A 15,286-nucleotide genomic window follows, 5' to 3' on the forward strand; every position below is an offset into this window, starting at 1 on the left:
AATAATAATAATAATAATAATAATAATAGCTTGAATTTATATAGCGCCTTTCATAGTCCCTTAGTTATGTTGTTTCTTCAGATTCATGCTGGAACTTATGAACAAAACTCATGAGGCATCAGGGCAAAACTAAGGGATTTTCATGCATTAAGTGTATACAGTGTATGGCAGGTCTTCTTATGTAGGGGACAGATAGAATATGAGTAATTGCCTCAGTGATCCCTCACACAAACACTGCTAGATGTTGTTGAGATCATGCTGTCTACCTGCAATATAATGTATTGGTTTATAGGCGACAGCATCCTAACACAAAAAGAGATTTGGGCATATACTGTATATGACTGACGACATCTGTATAGCCCATCGGCAGTTCTGGACAACTGCCTATCCAACTGACTCAACTGACTTCCTTGGGCCCTCGGCGAGGGCGCGCTGAGTTTAATCAATCGACTAATCGGACAGTTCTCGAGATACGAAATTCTACGCATTTATAGCAGAATGTTGGTTTCAATTAGTTTATAGTTGGATATTAATTCTGTGTAAGTATGGGCTAGTTATGCAGCTAAATTACTTTAAAGAAGTGATTGCCAACTGGAAAAGATAACACTTATTATCAGGGTATTATGAAATGTAGCCTAATCAAGGCAATGTCATAGGTCCTAATAATTATACACAAAAGCGTTGTTTAACCAATATCAAACTCAGCATACTTCAACAGTGACATTAATTACTATATTGAAAATAAACTTAGCACACAAAACATTTTTCAATATGAATCATTCATGAAATGCACAAGAGAATTTGCATCTGTCAGCATAGAATATATAACTTGATCTATTCTTTTTGTGCTGATGAGAATATCAAGTATTTCTGGAGGGCATAGCATCACCATATCATTAAAGCATTGTTTCATAACTATGTGCATCCCTTGATTCTTTGAAAATAAATTGTATTTATTCTCCTCACAACTCATTCACACCAATCATCTAAAAACAAATATAGCTTTCTATACACAGAGTATTGCTCTGGTATATCAGAGAGTTTTTTTTTTCTTTTCTGCCAAACAGCTTGTGTTTGCTTACCTAATGTCTTTGGCCACGATTAGATATAGCTGATACTGTACGTAGAATCTGTTTGTTTTTTTTGTCTCAGTCCTCTCTGATTGACTTGGATGAAGCCCAAAATCAGCACAAGTTGAGCAGAACAAACTGTGCTTTACAGACTAGACTGCAATGAATATCAGATATAACTTTGTACAGAGGAGGAAATAATGAAGCAGAGAGGAGAAAATAGCTATCATAAGCTTCCACTGAGGTACACTTTCATTTTGCCCAGCATGTCTCTCCGCACAAAATCTCAAATTTATAATTAACTTCTTTGAGTCAAGGCTGAGGCTGAGAAGATATTTCCCTAATTTCATTCTTATGCCTTTCCATGAGAGGGGGTGAAGAAAAAACAACAATTGAATTCCATCATCGCTGTCCTCACTTAAACCGCAATTTCTTCCATACCAAGAGCAAGACAAATTGAAAATAAATACGATTTTAAGGATCCAATTCCAAATTCAGTCACATTTGTAGTCGAAATCAATTTCTATGATATAATGAAAAGTCAGTACGCCGTGTATTACAATTTTAATCAAAGTGAAATTCCAGTTAACTAAAAACCAAATTCAATTTGCCCAGGTGTTGCTTGCTGTGTAGCCTGCTGCAACCCTCCTGATTTCGTGTATAAAGGGGCGTGTGTATAGAGCCGGCGAGAGACGGCGCCTGATCCCATTGGTTCACCGATCTGTCCGTCAACCCCCGCCCCGTTAACACAACATTACGAGCGACGCCCACTGCACTCTGGTTGGTTGGGAAATGAAACACTTCCTCATACCCAGTACAGGCTATAGTTGGGCCAGGCTTTTATTTTTTAGCAAAACTAAGCAATAAAAGCCTGGAGATCGAGGCTACTTGCTGTGCAATAGCTGGATCTACCCATTGGTTGCCTCCTTCTATAAAGGAATACTGGAGTTTTATTTATTTTCTTTACTCTAGGTGGAGTGCTGCAAATATAGGCTATATATGCAATTTTCAGAAATTAGCATTTTGTTCCCAACTTATTCACCTTCCAGCAGCAGAAAGTGCTCTATATGATTATTATGATATACGAAATTAATTGTATCGAAACTGAACTAGGTTCGGCAAATGGGCCGAACAAAAATTATGAGTGAGTGTTTTTTAAAGTGTGTGGAGGATTACAATTTGGAAGTTTGTTCCATTTGTACAAGTACAAGCTAAGTTAAATTAACACTCAAAATATATTGTGCAGATGAGCATCACGCCTGTCACAGACATGCGCAGAGCAAGTTCTGTCAGGGGACTCAGTGCAGTTGTTGGTGACCTATTGGACCGTGTGAGCTCCACGTACACATCCACTCATCCACTCACACTCATTTCATTCTCAGACCGCTCTATTTGAGCTGGAAATTTGCACTTCTCATCCTGCTTGCTTTTGCTGCACACACACTGCTGCTGCGCTGCTGTTCATTGCTGTTGCTAAAATTGCTGCTCACCCTCCACCACCCCACGCTACCACCTGTTGTTTTGGATCTGCTGTTTATGTACGGGGGATTCGGAGTCCCTATGGTTGGGAGATGCGCTTTATCAGAGCACCTAAAAGCAGATCCAATTCATCGCCAAACCATAATAAATATATTGCTCATTTTATATTCAATAAATATATCTTATCCTTCATGAGTTGTCTGTCCTGGCACCAGCAGCAGTGTGCAGTAGGCAGCGAGCTAGTGTTAATTACCTTCTTGGATGGTGTGAGGCCAAAAGGTTGACAGTTGAGATGATTTTGTATTCAACATGTCATCTTTGGGACAATCAAAACAAAAAGTTGAACAGTCCTTTCCAATAGGTCAGTCCACAAATTGAAGTGAGCTGACAAAGGAAATAAATGCACATTTAATAGCCCCATAGTGCCGACTGTACAGGGAGTTTAGACAGGTTGCAAGAAAACACATCATTACCACAGTTGGGTGGTAGTTAGCAATAAAAAAATGCATAGGCTGTGGAATCTAAAATAGGTGTCCTTACAACACCTTTTGAAGCCATACTAAAAGCCTTTCAAATCCTTTGAAGTCTCACTTGCTTTAGATCCACAGTAAAAGGTTATGCGGGAGTCTGAACTACACACAAGCACTGAAGAAAGAATAATTTGATGTGCTCTATCGGTTGGAGTTGAGCGGAAGCTGCCTCTACCAGTTAAATCAATGTAAATTATCAAAGTTGTGTCAGTAACGCTGAATAAAACTTGAGGGCAGTGAGCTTGATCTGCTCCCAGGCAACTGTGCTGTTGGATAATTGCTCTGTCATTTACTCCATCCCATACCCTGCTGATTCTGAAGAATTGCTCAGTTTTACACACATACATATTGCAGCCTAAAATACAGACATCCACACAGACACACACACACACACACACACACACACACACACACACACACACACACACACACACACACACACACACACACACACACACACACACACACACACACAGTAGCCCCTGGGAGCAGTTAAATGCCTTGCTCAAGGTCACCTCGACAGTGTAGTGAACAGGAAGTGAACTGGCACCTCTCCAGTTACCGGTCCACACTCCGCAGGCCTACTGGGATCTGTGCTAGACCTGAACCAGGGACCAGTTCCCATTGCTAAGTCCCTTCGGCCTTAGCTACTGTCGCGTTTCAAATGAAGAATAAACACATACTGTATAACAATAGACTGAGGAACACTTGCTGTAGGCTACAGTACAGTAAATACCCTTAGTATACACTATAAGGTGCATAACTTTATACCTTTTATGAACATTCTAAAAGGACCACTTCACCCATTTTCAACCTGTCTCATATAATTGGTCATCACAAAAGCTCATTATAAGATGGAACCATTTCTGTCGATTCGGTCTATCTCTCAGAGGAAGACTGTGGACAAAAAACTTGCCTGCTACCAGTGACATCATCGGTAGGCCGGTATGGTCATTTCAAACAACATTTCAAACATTTATTTTTTATTGTATTAATGTTAAGAACAATGGCTTCTATTTCAGCATGCTAACTTAAGAGAAAGGTGTAGTTTCTACAGTATTATCTTGGTATCCCCATGAATGATGTTATTGGTGAAGAGTGAGTGGACGGAGTGCTCCTTTAACTTTTATTTATTCTTTATTTAACTTTATTTAACTATGTAACAGGAAGCTTGTACAAAATAATTCCACCCACTCCTATGCTCGGTGTAAACTCTGTGTAAGCTCGGTGTGGCAATAAAGTTTAATTTGAGTTTTGACTTTGAGATGATAGCTTGCGGTGCTTTGTAATTCCAAACGTCTTTTGAAGCGGCTTGTTTTGATGTGCCTGCCAAGAAAACTAATGCCATTGTTGCCTCCGGCTCTGAAAACTGTCTCTAAAAGTTTTGCTTGTTAGTAGTCACCAGCTTCAGAATGGCCACCTCATATCCCATACTGTTTTACCCTGGGGGAAACCAGAATTTTTACTTCACACAAGACCATGCACCCTGCCATGTCTGCTTGTTGTGTTAATTTGTTTGTATCTGTGTGGGCATGTGAAGTGTATTTTCTGTTCACAGATAACACCACAATATTTAAAGACATACTGTTGTGTTGGCCTAATACTTCAATCGGTGGTGTCATGAGTCAAAAGGTAATCCTTCTTCAACACTAGCAGGCACAGCTCAAAAGCTTGCTTTCAGACAAACAATAGAGGCCTTTTGACAAGCTCATTACAAAACACCAAAGCCTGTAATGAACCAATTAGCCAATGGACAATGTGAGCAGAACCTGTAATGATGTTATTGAGAGGCAGCGCTGTACCGACAGGTTGGAAGCATTGTGCAGGGGTTAAATTGCAGTTTGGCGTATATTTCACAGTCCCCTGACACAACACAACATGCACAAGTACACACTCTATGTCCTCCACTTATATATAGATTCCACTTATTCCCATGTCATTTTGACATATCCACATGTAATGTGTGAGTCACACCTTATGCAAGCTGTTTGGGGAAAGTGCCTCGACTGTATCAGATGTGTTATAGGCTAGCCTCCATAAGCATGTGTGTGCATGTGTAGCAGGGTGACCGCTATTGGTGGAGTGAGAGAATGTGTGCTAACTGATGATAGTTCGACGGATTGACAAGATGTTGTGAAATGCAGTTAAGCAACTGCTCACCAACCTACATTACTCATTCAGTTCTAAGCACCGGCTCAAATGTGTTGATGTTATTGACCCCAACATTATATTGCCTGCCCTGTTCATCTCACCCACTGCTGTTCTGGTAGGATGCAGGATGTGTGTGTAGGTAGCTACCGTTGTTCTGTTCATCCTGCCAGCTTGATCCATTTGAACATTGTGAGAAAGCTATGTGCTATGGACAGAGTACAGCTACTTGCCATGGGACTGGTGGTCTTAAAGATACTTAAGGGACCAATGTACAGCACCTGTCAAACTACTTCAATAACGTGAGAGACACCCACAGGCACAACACCAGAGGGAGCGCCACTGATCTCGTTCAACCCAGATTCGGCACAAACAGGGGATTAAATTTGTTCTATTGTTAAGCCACCAAAATATGGAATATCCTACCAACAGCCGTGAAAAAGTGTGAAAAAAATCAAATCAAATCAAAACCGCCATTAAAGGTCACCTGTCTCTGTCTGCAATTTGCAATTTGCAACTGGTCCTAAACCAGTCTTCTAAGCTTGACACCAGAAGTGCCCCCCCCATGTTTTCTGTACACATACTTTTATTGCTCCTAGTGTTGATGATTTCTTGTATGTTATTGTTGTATGTCTTTAAATGTCTTGAATACATAGGACCACAATGGAAACAACCCCTCAGGGCTTTTTGTGTTATCCTTTTAGCATCATTGTACTGTATAATCGTACTGCTCTACTGTTTGCAAACTGTTGATAAAGTATTCAATCAATCAATCGAAATAGCTCACAAAAAAAGAAAATTGAAAAATGAAAGGATAGAAAAAGTTGTAGATGATTAGTTATGTGATTTGTCTGAACCCATGACTGCATTTATCAAAAACTAACAAAATTAAACTCTAAATTAAAATGTAAAGGACAATACATGTTTCTTTCAATGAATTGCAGGAATGGTTTATTGAGCAGGGTATAAAAAATGAGCCTGATTGAATTTGAAAATCATCATGATAAGAGCATGGTTGAATGATAACTGTAGTAGTGATATCAATTTTCATAACCTATTGATTGCCTGGCAACTACAGTAGGAAAGCTTTTCAAAGCCTCTGGCACCCCCTGCTGATCACATTTCTACCTGTATATTTTATCATACACACCAAAAGCAATTCAACTAAATCAAACCAAACCAAAAACATTATATGCAATATCATTATATCCACTGTCTGTAATGGTGATATTGTACATGATAAGTATGCCTACATTTTCTGTTTTTATATTTATAGTTCATACATTATGCTAACCTGATCAGAGCAGATGGCCACACCAGACATTTGTCTTCTATTTTAATTAGACTTTTACTCGTTTTGACCACTTACCCATTTATTATTTTTTCATTATTGAATCTATCTCTCTACTCTTACCTGTATCTGTCCTGTATGTAATGCCTACTGCAGTATTGCTATGACACCTGACTATCAGTCCGTCCGTCCGTCCGTCCGTCTGTCTGTCTGTCCGTCCACCCAAGTAGGCTACAGTCTGCAGGAGGTCAGTCGACTTAAAGGGGAAATCCACCCATTTTCAATATTTAACTATGTCATTAATATAGCATAAAGGAGTTGTGTGGAAATAAGAAAAAAATTTAAAAAAATTTAACATTGCAAAAAAATTTAACATTGCAAAAAAATTAACATTGCAAATTACACTGTGATGACTCATCATGGTGTAATTTGCAATGTTAATTTTTTTGCAATGTTAATTTTTTTTGCAATGTTAATTTTTTTTTTAATTTTTTCTTATTTCCACACAACTCCTTTATGCTATATTAATGACATAGTTAAATATTGAAAATGGGTGGATTTCCCCTTTAAGGCAGAGGTTAGAACAGAAGAGAACCCTTACCACATAGAATAAGCATTTTTTTCAAATGAGAGAGGATGGGAAAAATTGCCACCACCACTTACTCAGATTGTAAGGAATAAGAGTTTTGCATAGAAAAGTGGCAAACTATTGATAAAATAGAGGTGGCACTTATGGATGCTGAAGTTACACCTGGAGTGTACAAAAATAATTACATTGGCTTTTGTTATTTTTGAGTGTTGTTGGCTTGTTGGCAAATGGCAAAATATGTGTGTTGTAAGTCAAGCCTGTTTCTTTTCTACTAGTGGGTTAGTGCGACAATTTAGTGAGGTGATACCATAGATCTACAGATTTTGCCTAAACAAAGTAAGTAAGCAAGTAGGTCAGAGTGGCTTGTCAGTATCACCATACAGTATAGGTTTAGGCCAACTAAAAAGCCTAGCTAGGGCGCCAAACAAACTGAATCAGAGAATTGGGACATAAAAAGGACTTCTTAATAACAACAACACATAAGTGCACAGAATTTGGAGATTAGGGGGATAATATTATATGTATAGGGTACAAGAATTTAGAAGAATCATGTTCACTACTGACTGGGACATTTTAACAGGTATATTTCATGTTAACATGCATTATATTCTACACGTGCATGATAAAAGTTATTCTGGTCCAAACGGCTTTCCACATTAAGCCCTCAATCATGGATGTAGTAGTTCTCACTCAGTGACCGGAGAAAAACTATGTGCACTAAACACCAATCTCTCTAGATGGCAGTGTCCACAAAAACAGGCTCGAAAGCCCAACATGGACTTCAGTTACTTCAATAGTAAGGAGTGTGTGGCGTTTGAGTTCATAATATGGTATTTTACACAATATATCCTAGTACTAAAACCGTATAGACGTAACCCAAATATTATTTTTAAATCTAACATCTGCTAAATGTTCAGCATTCATGGGAAACTGCTTCTAGATCCCAAACAAATGCAGAACAACCCTGATTTGGAGCATCATCTTAACAGACAAGAATGGCAAAGGGTCAAAATGGGGAATAAACTGCACAATCCAAATGCAATTTAATAAGTTGTGGATTTATCCTCACAACAGATTGATAAATAAGCAGTGCTCTGCAAATGCTCATGCATCAAATCATAATCATTTTATTACTTCTTTTTTTTACTTTTGCAAACTTGTAAATAACAGGGCACCTCTATTTAATTTTGTTCACGACCCTGTCAAAACAATTCAGGCCTTGCTTTCGGATCCCAACCCACTGGTTTACATACACGTGTGTAGAATATAGACTTCAAACGTGGCATGGTAAATACAATGAGCAGCTAGCAGCGATGTACTAGATTGGAATAGCTTGAGGGTTGAATGAAAACCAGCAGTATTCTGGGTCTGTAGGACTAGAGTTGAGAACCACTGGCCTCAAGGATAGTGGGATTATAATGTATGTCACAACTGTTTAGGCTACAGGTTGCAACATGATTTGTGTTCCCATAAACCAAATGAGCCAGAAAAGCATTCGCTTTACTAAATACAAATGCAACTACTCGAACAGACTCTCTTGTATAACATTCAGTTAGATAAGTGTAAATCTTGTTAGCTTCAAATACAGGTCAAATAAAAAACAATAACATTTCACTTTTCTTTATTGATAGAAATAAAGCATTTTGAAATGATCTAAGGCACATTTTCACATCTTCTGCTGAGATGTCATGAGTGACTTAAAGTCAAGGTTGTCAATAAGCTAATGGAAAGAGCTGTATAGCTCTTGGATTGTAAAAGACCACCATGACCATGGATATATCATATCATATGATGCACTTGTCTTCCACAAACACATCCATGCACATTCTATCATCACATTCGGTCAGGATGTAGTCCTTAGTTGCATTCAGCTATTTGAATGAGGCAGGAAAAAAATGCTGGCATGTTTCAATACTTTTTTTTCACGAACACATTTACATTTATACATTCCACAGATATAAGGATAAGTGCTGCCCAAATAAAGTGGTAAATGCTAGTGAAAGGCTCCATGTGTGTGATTAAATGGTTAGAAATACATTGATCAACAATGCAGTCATACCAATGACACATTCTTTTAACCGTTCACCTGATTAAATACATCTCTGGGTCAAACTTGGCAAGCTGCGCACTTTAAGTCCTTTGGTAAACATGACATGGCAACGTTTGTAAAACAGCACCACAGCCAACATGAATCTTGCTGCCATTGTAAAGTGTGGGTGATAAAATGGCATCGGAGCATTTCCTTTCTTCATCCACTGAAAGGCACCAAGAAGCAACTGCCTCTATGTTCCTTTTGGATTGTTTTGAAGCTTGATTCCTTCTTGTGGCAAACCTGCACTTTGGAGGAGGCGTTATTTAAGGTAGATCAAACATACACATAGGAGTGAGTCAATGGGGATGAGAGGGGCCAGTACCTGGCCAGGGGAGGGGTGCTGATTAAGACGTTTAAAGGTAATCCTTTGGGTGGTGTAGCCATTCTCAGTTTGCACAGCTCCAGTCAATATTCGAGTAGGCCTACATGTCTCTCAACGCGCCTTTGGAGGATCTACTCGATAGCACCAGGCCTAGTGGCCACGTAGACAAAGAGCACGATGAGCAGCACTACCACAGCCACTGTGGGCAACACCACTGTGGCCACCTGCTGCCTTGCCTCCTGCATGGCCTGCTTGCGCTCCTTTTTGTCCTTTGATGTCTCTTTCTTGGGTTTGCCTTTCAGTTGCCTCATGGTGTCTCCCCTCTCTGGATGGACCCACAGCAGCACCAGTTACCTCAGATGTTCTGTTTGGTCTATGTATTCCACTGCTGCTCCACTCACTGACACGACACCTGTGACATGGAGACACATCCATCAAAAGTCACGTCAGTTTTTTTATTTAAAAAATAAAATGTTACATGACAATATTATCAGTCTTCGGTTTTGGCTTTATGGCGCAAGTGTGATATGATTAAGAAATAATTAATTACCTGTAGCCAATGTACCTTGCCATCATTACCTTATGTTAATAAGGCCATACTATACATTCTCAGAAAGGTGCTTCAATGCTTCCCCAGTGATTTATCTCAAGAGTCCCCAAAGGAAGCAATGAATGACACAGAAATTGAGGAATTAATCATTATTTTAAAAGCTAAAAAGAATCAATAATCTATTCTTTGGTGTGATACAGGCAGGGAAGGAAGCAGTAGATTTAACATAGATTTAACACAATACTGAGGATTTTTGTTTTAGCAAAATTGACTACAGGACAACTATGATATATGGGGTACAACTCTTATTGCAACAGTTATAATTAGCATGGCTCCTGATGATGCTCCTCCTCTACCCAAAGGAAGTTAGATCTTGTCTAATTGCCAGGCAATGAGCCTTTCTTTATATAGACCAAGGAGTGGAGCCTGTTTTGACAGGGTGGCTCATAGGGGGCGAGCTGTCTGGTGGTTCTCACACATTTTCATGTCAAGGAGCCCCAATCTATTTTGTTTTTACTTTTGTATGTGTGTGTACATACACCAATGCCAAAACAAAATAAGTTACCTAATAAATAAACACATTTTACCCTCCGTCGAACTTGATAATCCTGCTTTGTGAAATACCTATCCACAAGAGCGCCGATACTGTGGGTGCCTCGGGGCTAACGCACCCAGGAGAAATGACGAACATTTTTTGTACCAAATTAACCGCATTAAAGTAAAAAAAAAAGTTTTAAGGCTGCATAACCGCACGCTGCGTTGCGCACCCAGTACCCAGTTGCGTTGCGCACCCAGTAGCGCGGGCATAAATCGGCACCCCTGCCTATCCACATCCCACCCAACCCCCGGGTAAAGACGGGGCGTAATGTTGTGTCTCACTCACTTCCAAGATGACTTGCATTTTTCAGGTTACGTCAGTTTCTAATTTTCAACAAATTACATTTTGTGATCGCCGACCGGCCATGTTCAAACATGTGGTCCGCGGCCCCCGACTGGAGCGGCGGGCGGTCCACGCTCAGAGTTCCACTCCAAAAATGTTATAAACCTGCTCCCCACTACGTGAAAAATCGTCCAACTTCCACTCCAGCTCCACTCCGCTCACATGCTCTGTATCAGGCATAAATTAAAGGAGAAGTTCCTGACCAGTCCAGCATTCTAAATTACTTGACAAGTTGACACACTGTTAGTTATCAGCAGAGACTGCATCCATTTTCCTAAGACACAAATGAGTGTGAACATGCAACAGCAGATACCTGTACACGACACATACAATTAACTCCAGTGTCAGCCAACAATGAGTGCTCAGAAATTCTTTCCATTTAAAAAAAATATGACTTCTACGTAAAACTATCAATCATTTTCTTAGCGATTATTCTATCGATTACTTTTTTGAATAACAGAGAAGCGTGTTTTTATTTATTTCACCCTTTATTTTATTTATTTAACATTCCTAAATCCAGGAATAGGCGCAAAGAAATTCTAAATGTTTATAAATAGGGATGCACGATATCGAAATTGTGGCTATTAATTTTGTGGAAATTGTGGAAATTGTAGCCATTATCTTGTGCACACATGATTTACATCTTGTGTGCACAAGATAGTTTTACATCTTGTGTGCACCAGATAGTGTCTTAAGTAAGTAAAGTACATAGCCTTGGGATTTGGGAACCAACGGTTCCGGAGCCATGTGGCCCATAAGTCAGGAGCCCATCTCCTGTTTCCTTAGTAGAGTAGAGTATATGACAGCTTGATGTACACGTACAACCCCTGGACAAGATGCTAGTTTGTCACAGGGACATATACCCCCCCAATCCAACCCTCCTAAGTGTAACACCTGGGATTCAAACCCGGGTCTCCCATATGGGAGCTAAAGCCAAACATCTTGTGTGTCAGTAGTTTTTGTGCAATTTTGAAACAGGTGGTACACAGGACCGTTGAGTGATTTCCAATGAGCGGTTCCAAACTCCCAACACTTAGAAACACTCACCTGCACAGAATTTATTGACAGGAAGTATCTCATAACATACGGTATCTACGTTGGATTTTTATGAAACAAAAACTTTGCAGATAGAAAGAGGATAATTGAAGCTTTCCGTACAGCTGCAATGTTAGTGAGTTTAACGTTGTTTAATACAATCAGATAGGAATTTTCTGTTTGGTTGTATGGGCTGTCAAGGGTTGGTATTGCAACTCTAGATTCCAGATATTAAAAACAGCAACCAAAAAAAGAGTTGCTTGCGGCTAAGTCCAGATCATATGCTGCATGTCACTCTCTCTCTCTCCCCCGTTTCCTGTCTCTCTACACTTGGGCTCAAAAAGCCCAAAAAATAACAGAATAAAGAAAAAACAAAGCACAGACGTAAAATAATGGGATTTAGAACCATTCAAATGTATTATTTTATGAAATCTCGAATAGACATTTTAAAGATATAGAATTTGAAGGGAAGAATACTCTAGTGAGTCTACATAACCTTAATCATATCTCACTTTACATTTCTGTACGTCTGCGTGGGAGAGTTGCTTGTTACTTGCATTGTTGATGCATGCGGCCAAAATGTAACATTATTACATAATTGAATTATTAATTAAAATTGCCCTTTTCTCCACATAACCATTTCAGTCATAAAGTCAATTGCTTGACTTCTTTGATAGTTAAGGTAAATTTCTCATACAAATCCTTTATGTAGGATCTGTCACAATAAAAGTGTTATCTTTGTATTTGTGTATGACAAGTGACAACACTTGATGATTCTTGAACATGTGCTCAACTTAAAACTATTATACGTGGTATGTAGGTGCTTCGGCTGCAGGTGTTTCAACGAAATGACTGACATATTGAACTATGTAACTCCAGCCAACTATATCAAGAACTATAGAGCGACAAGTGAGCTGACCTTAGAATTAAAACAACCCTCAAAACACACCAAACAAATCTTTTCCAACGATTTGCTTTACCTTTGTGCGCAGATGCAGTACAATACACTAATTTGCCGAAACTGCACAGCCAAAATCAACCATTTCTTGCTTCTTGGCCGAAATGTATATAGGGCTGAAGTGGGTAATGTATTGTTGTAATAATGTAATGTATGTTTTGTAATAATAATTAAAATCTACAAAGTAATGTGGAGTAAAATGTACAATATTTGCCTCTGAGATGTCGTGGCATATAAGTAAAGGTACTGAAAACTGGAAATACAAAAAAAAAAAAAAGTACTTAGTTAGCCTGGGATCAATACAAATTTCGGGTTTCTGATCCGGTCGGAGCGGAAATAACTTTACGTCATCAGGTTGCCGGAACAAACAACCGGAACAACTGGCGCCGTGCATCTCCAAAACGATTCCCCTAGTTTAAAAATTTGGTTTAGTTTGAGATAATCGTTTAGTTTATTATGGCATAATAATGGTTTGGTATGTCCATCTTCTATTCTAACTCGTAAGCGCGACAAGCGAGACTAAACGAATTGATTCGCATTATGTGGGGATCAAAAACAATGCGACGCCGACCGGAACCAACCACCGGAACCACGCTATTTGTTACTTTTTTTCTAAACCGATCACAAGGCTAGTTTTAGAACGAATACCAGGCTTTCCTCCGAGGTGTAAAGGCTGGTGACGCGAGGTTACTATAGGTACAGTACTTGAGTAAATGTACTTTAGTTACTTTACACCACTGCCTTTGTTGCTATAACGTTACTGTGCAGAGAGTCACTAGTTCCATTAAAGCTCCACTGCTCTGCTGGTTAATGCGAAGCTAACTTCAGCTGCTGCTGAAACTCACATGCTTATGGAACCAAAGACACGAAGTTAACGTCATGCTAATAGTTAGCTAAAGACATGCGAGTAATATGTCAAACGGCTCTTAATTCAGTCATAATGTTAGCAGATTGTTAGCCTGCTGCTAGTTTTTTTTTTTTGCCACGCTGATTGACTTGTAGTACAGGAGCTAACATGAATCATCTGCGTCTCTTGTTAACATGTTCACATTTTAATCTAATGATATAAAAGGTATTGAACTGACTCCACAGATACATTACTGCTATGTTAACATTAGCTGACTAGTGAATCCACTTGCCTTGGACAACGACTGCAGTGTTGCCAGATTCTGCGAGAGAAACGAGCCCAAAATAGAAGCAACGGGAGCACTTTAAAGCTGCATCGGCTATTTGAAAATAGCAGATCTATACAAGCTCACAACACGTCACGTGAGCTTATAGATCAGCTATTTTTCAAACAAATCTTGAAAATAAGTCAAAATTGAGGAAGGGGGGGGGTTGTTCCTGGAACTTCATATTTTCAGATGGGGTGGTCTGCAGACAAATACATATTAATGTTGGGGGTCCTTGACAGGAATCAAGCCCAAGTAAGCAACTACACTTTAGAAACAAGCCCAAAAAAAAACGCAACCCGCAACTACTAATAATTAACCTCGCGTCACCAGTCTTTCCACCTCGTAAGCAACTTTACAGAAAAACAAGCCAAAAATCGCTTATAATAAGCGGACATGGCAACACTGACAACGACCAGCTGCAGTGCTGAGTCTTACGACTAACTTGTAACTCTTGTCAACTTTTTAACTGACGCACAACCTGGAGTATTTACTTTTAAATCGCCGCTTTAACATTTCAGCCAGGTAAACCTATACATTGTTCCCTGGTGTTTAAGTTTCATTGCTTGCTGTTTAAGAGGACGCTGCAAACCTTTTCGCTGCTGTTCCGTTCTTCTCTCCTGAGTTCGTCCACACTTCAGGAATCTGGTTCCTTCTTGTTGTACGTGGCAACACAGAGTGCATGGAGAGGCTGGGCTGACTGTCAACTACCTCCAACAGCGACACCCCTAGGGCACATGCGTCATGACTTTCTCAACCTTTTCCAGGCCAAAATAATATTTGAACTGGGGACCCCCCCCCCCCCCCCCAAAATAATCACATTTGAACTGGGGACCCCACCCACCCTCCCAAAATAATCATATTTGAACTGGCAAGCACCCTGACAAGCACTTGTTATCGTTGAGGCATTACATTTAGTTTGACTCAGTTCCACAGATAACTTTTGTGAAAATAGCTGATCTACAAGCTCGCAACGCAAGGCGTTGAGAGTTTGTCAGCTATTTTCAAAAAAATTCTGCCTATACTTTATATACTTTGATTACTTTTGGTAATGGTCTTTTTTTAATTTCTTTTAGGCATTAAAAAAAGTCCTTAAATTGGCTCTTCACT

The 15,286-nt window shown here is 39.5% G+C and overlaps 1 protein-coding gene across 1 annotated transcript; it reads right to left on the bottom strand.

Annotated features, from left to right (window-relative positions):
- Window positions 1–8,711: 8,711 nt before the first annotated feature.
- smco4 (single-pass membrane protein with coiled-coil domains 4) lies at window positions 8,712–14,840 on the bottom strand. The gene is made up of 2 exons (XM_080428082.1): window positions 14,769–14,840; window positions 8,712–9,933 (listed from the first exon to the last, which is right to left on the bottom strand). Exon 2 carries the CDS (start codon window positions 9,830–9,832, stop codon window positions 9,653–9,655), a length of 180 nt encoding a protein of 59 aa, XP_080284208.1. The 5' UTR covers window positions 9,833–9,933; window positions 14,769–14,840; the 3' UTR covers window positions 8,712–9,652.
- Between the last annotated feature and the right edge of the window lie 446 nt (window positions 14,841–15,286).

Source organism: Gymnoscopelus braueri (assembly GCF_963280865.1).
Source record: "Gymnoscopelus braueri genome assembly, chromosome: 5".
Lineage (NCBI taxonomy): Eukaryota > Metazoa > Chordata > Actinopteri > Myctophiformes > Myctophidae > Gymnoscopelus > Gymnoscopelus braueri.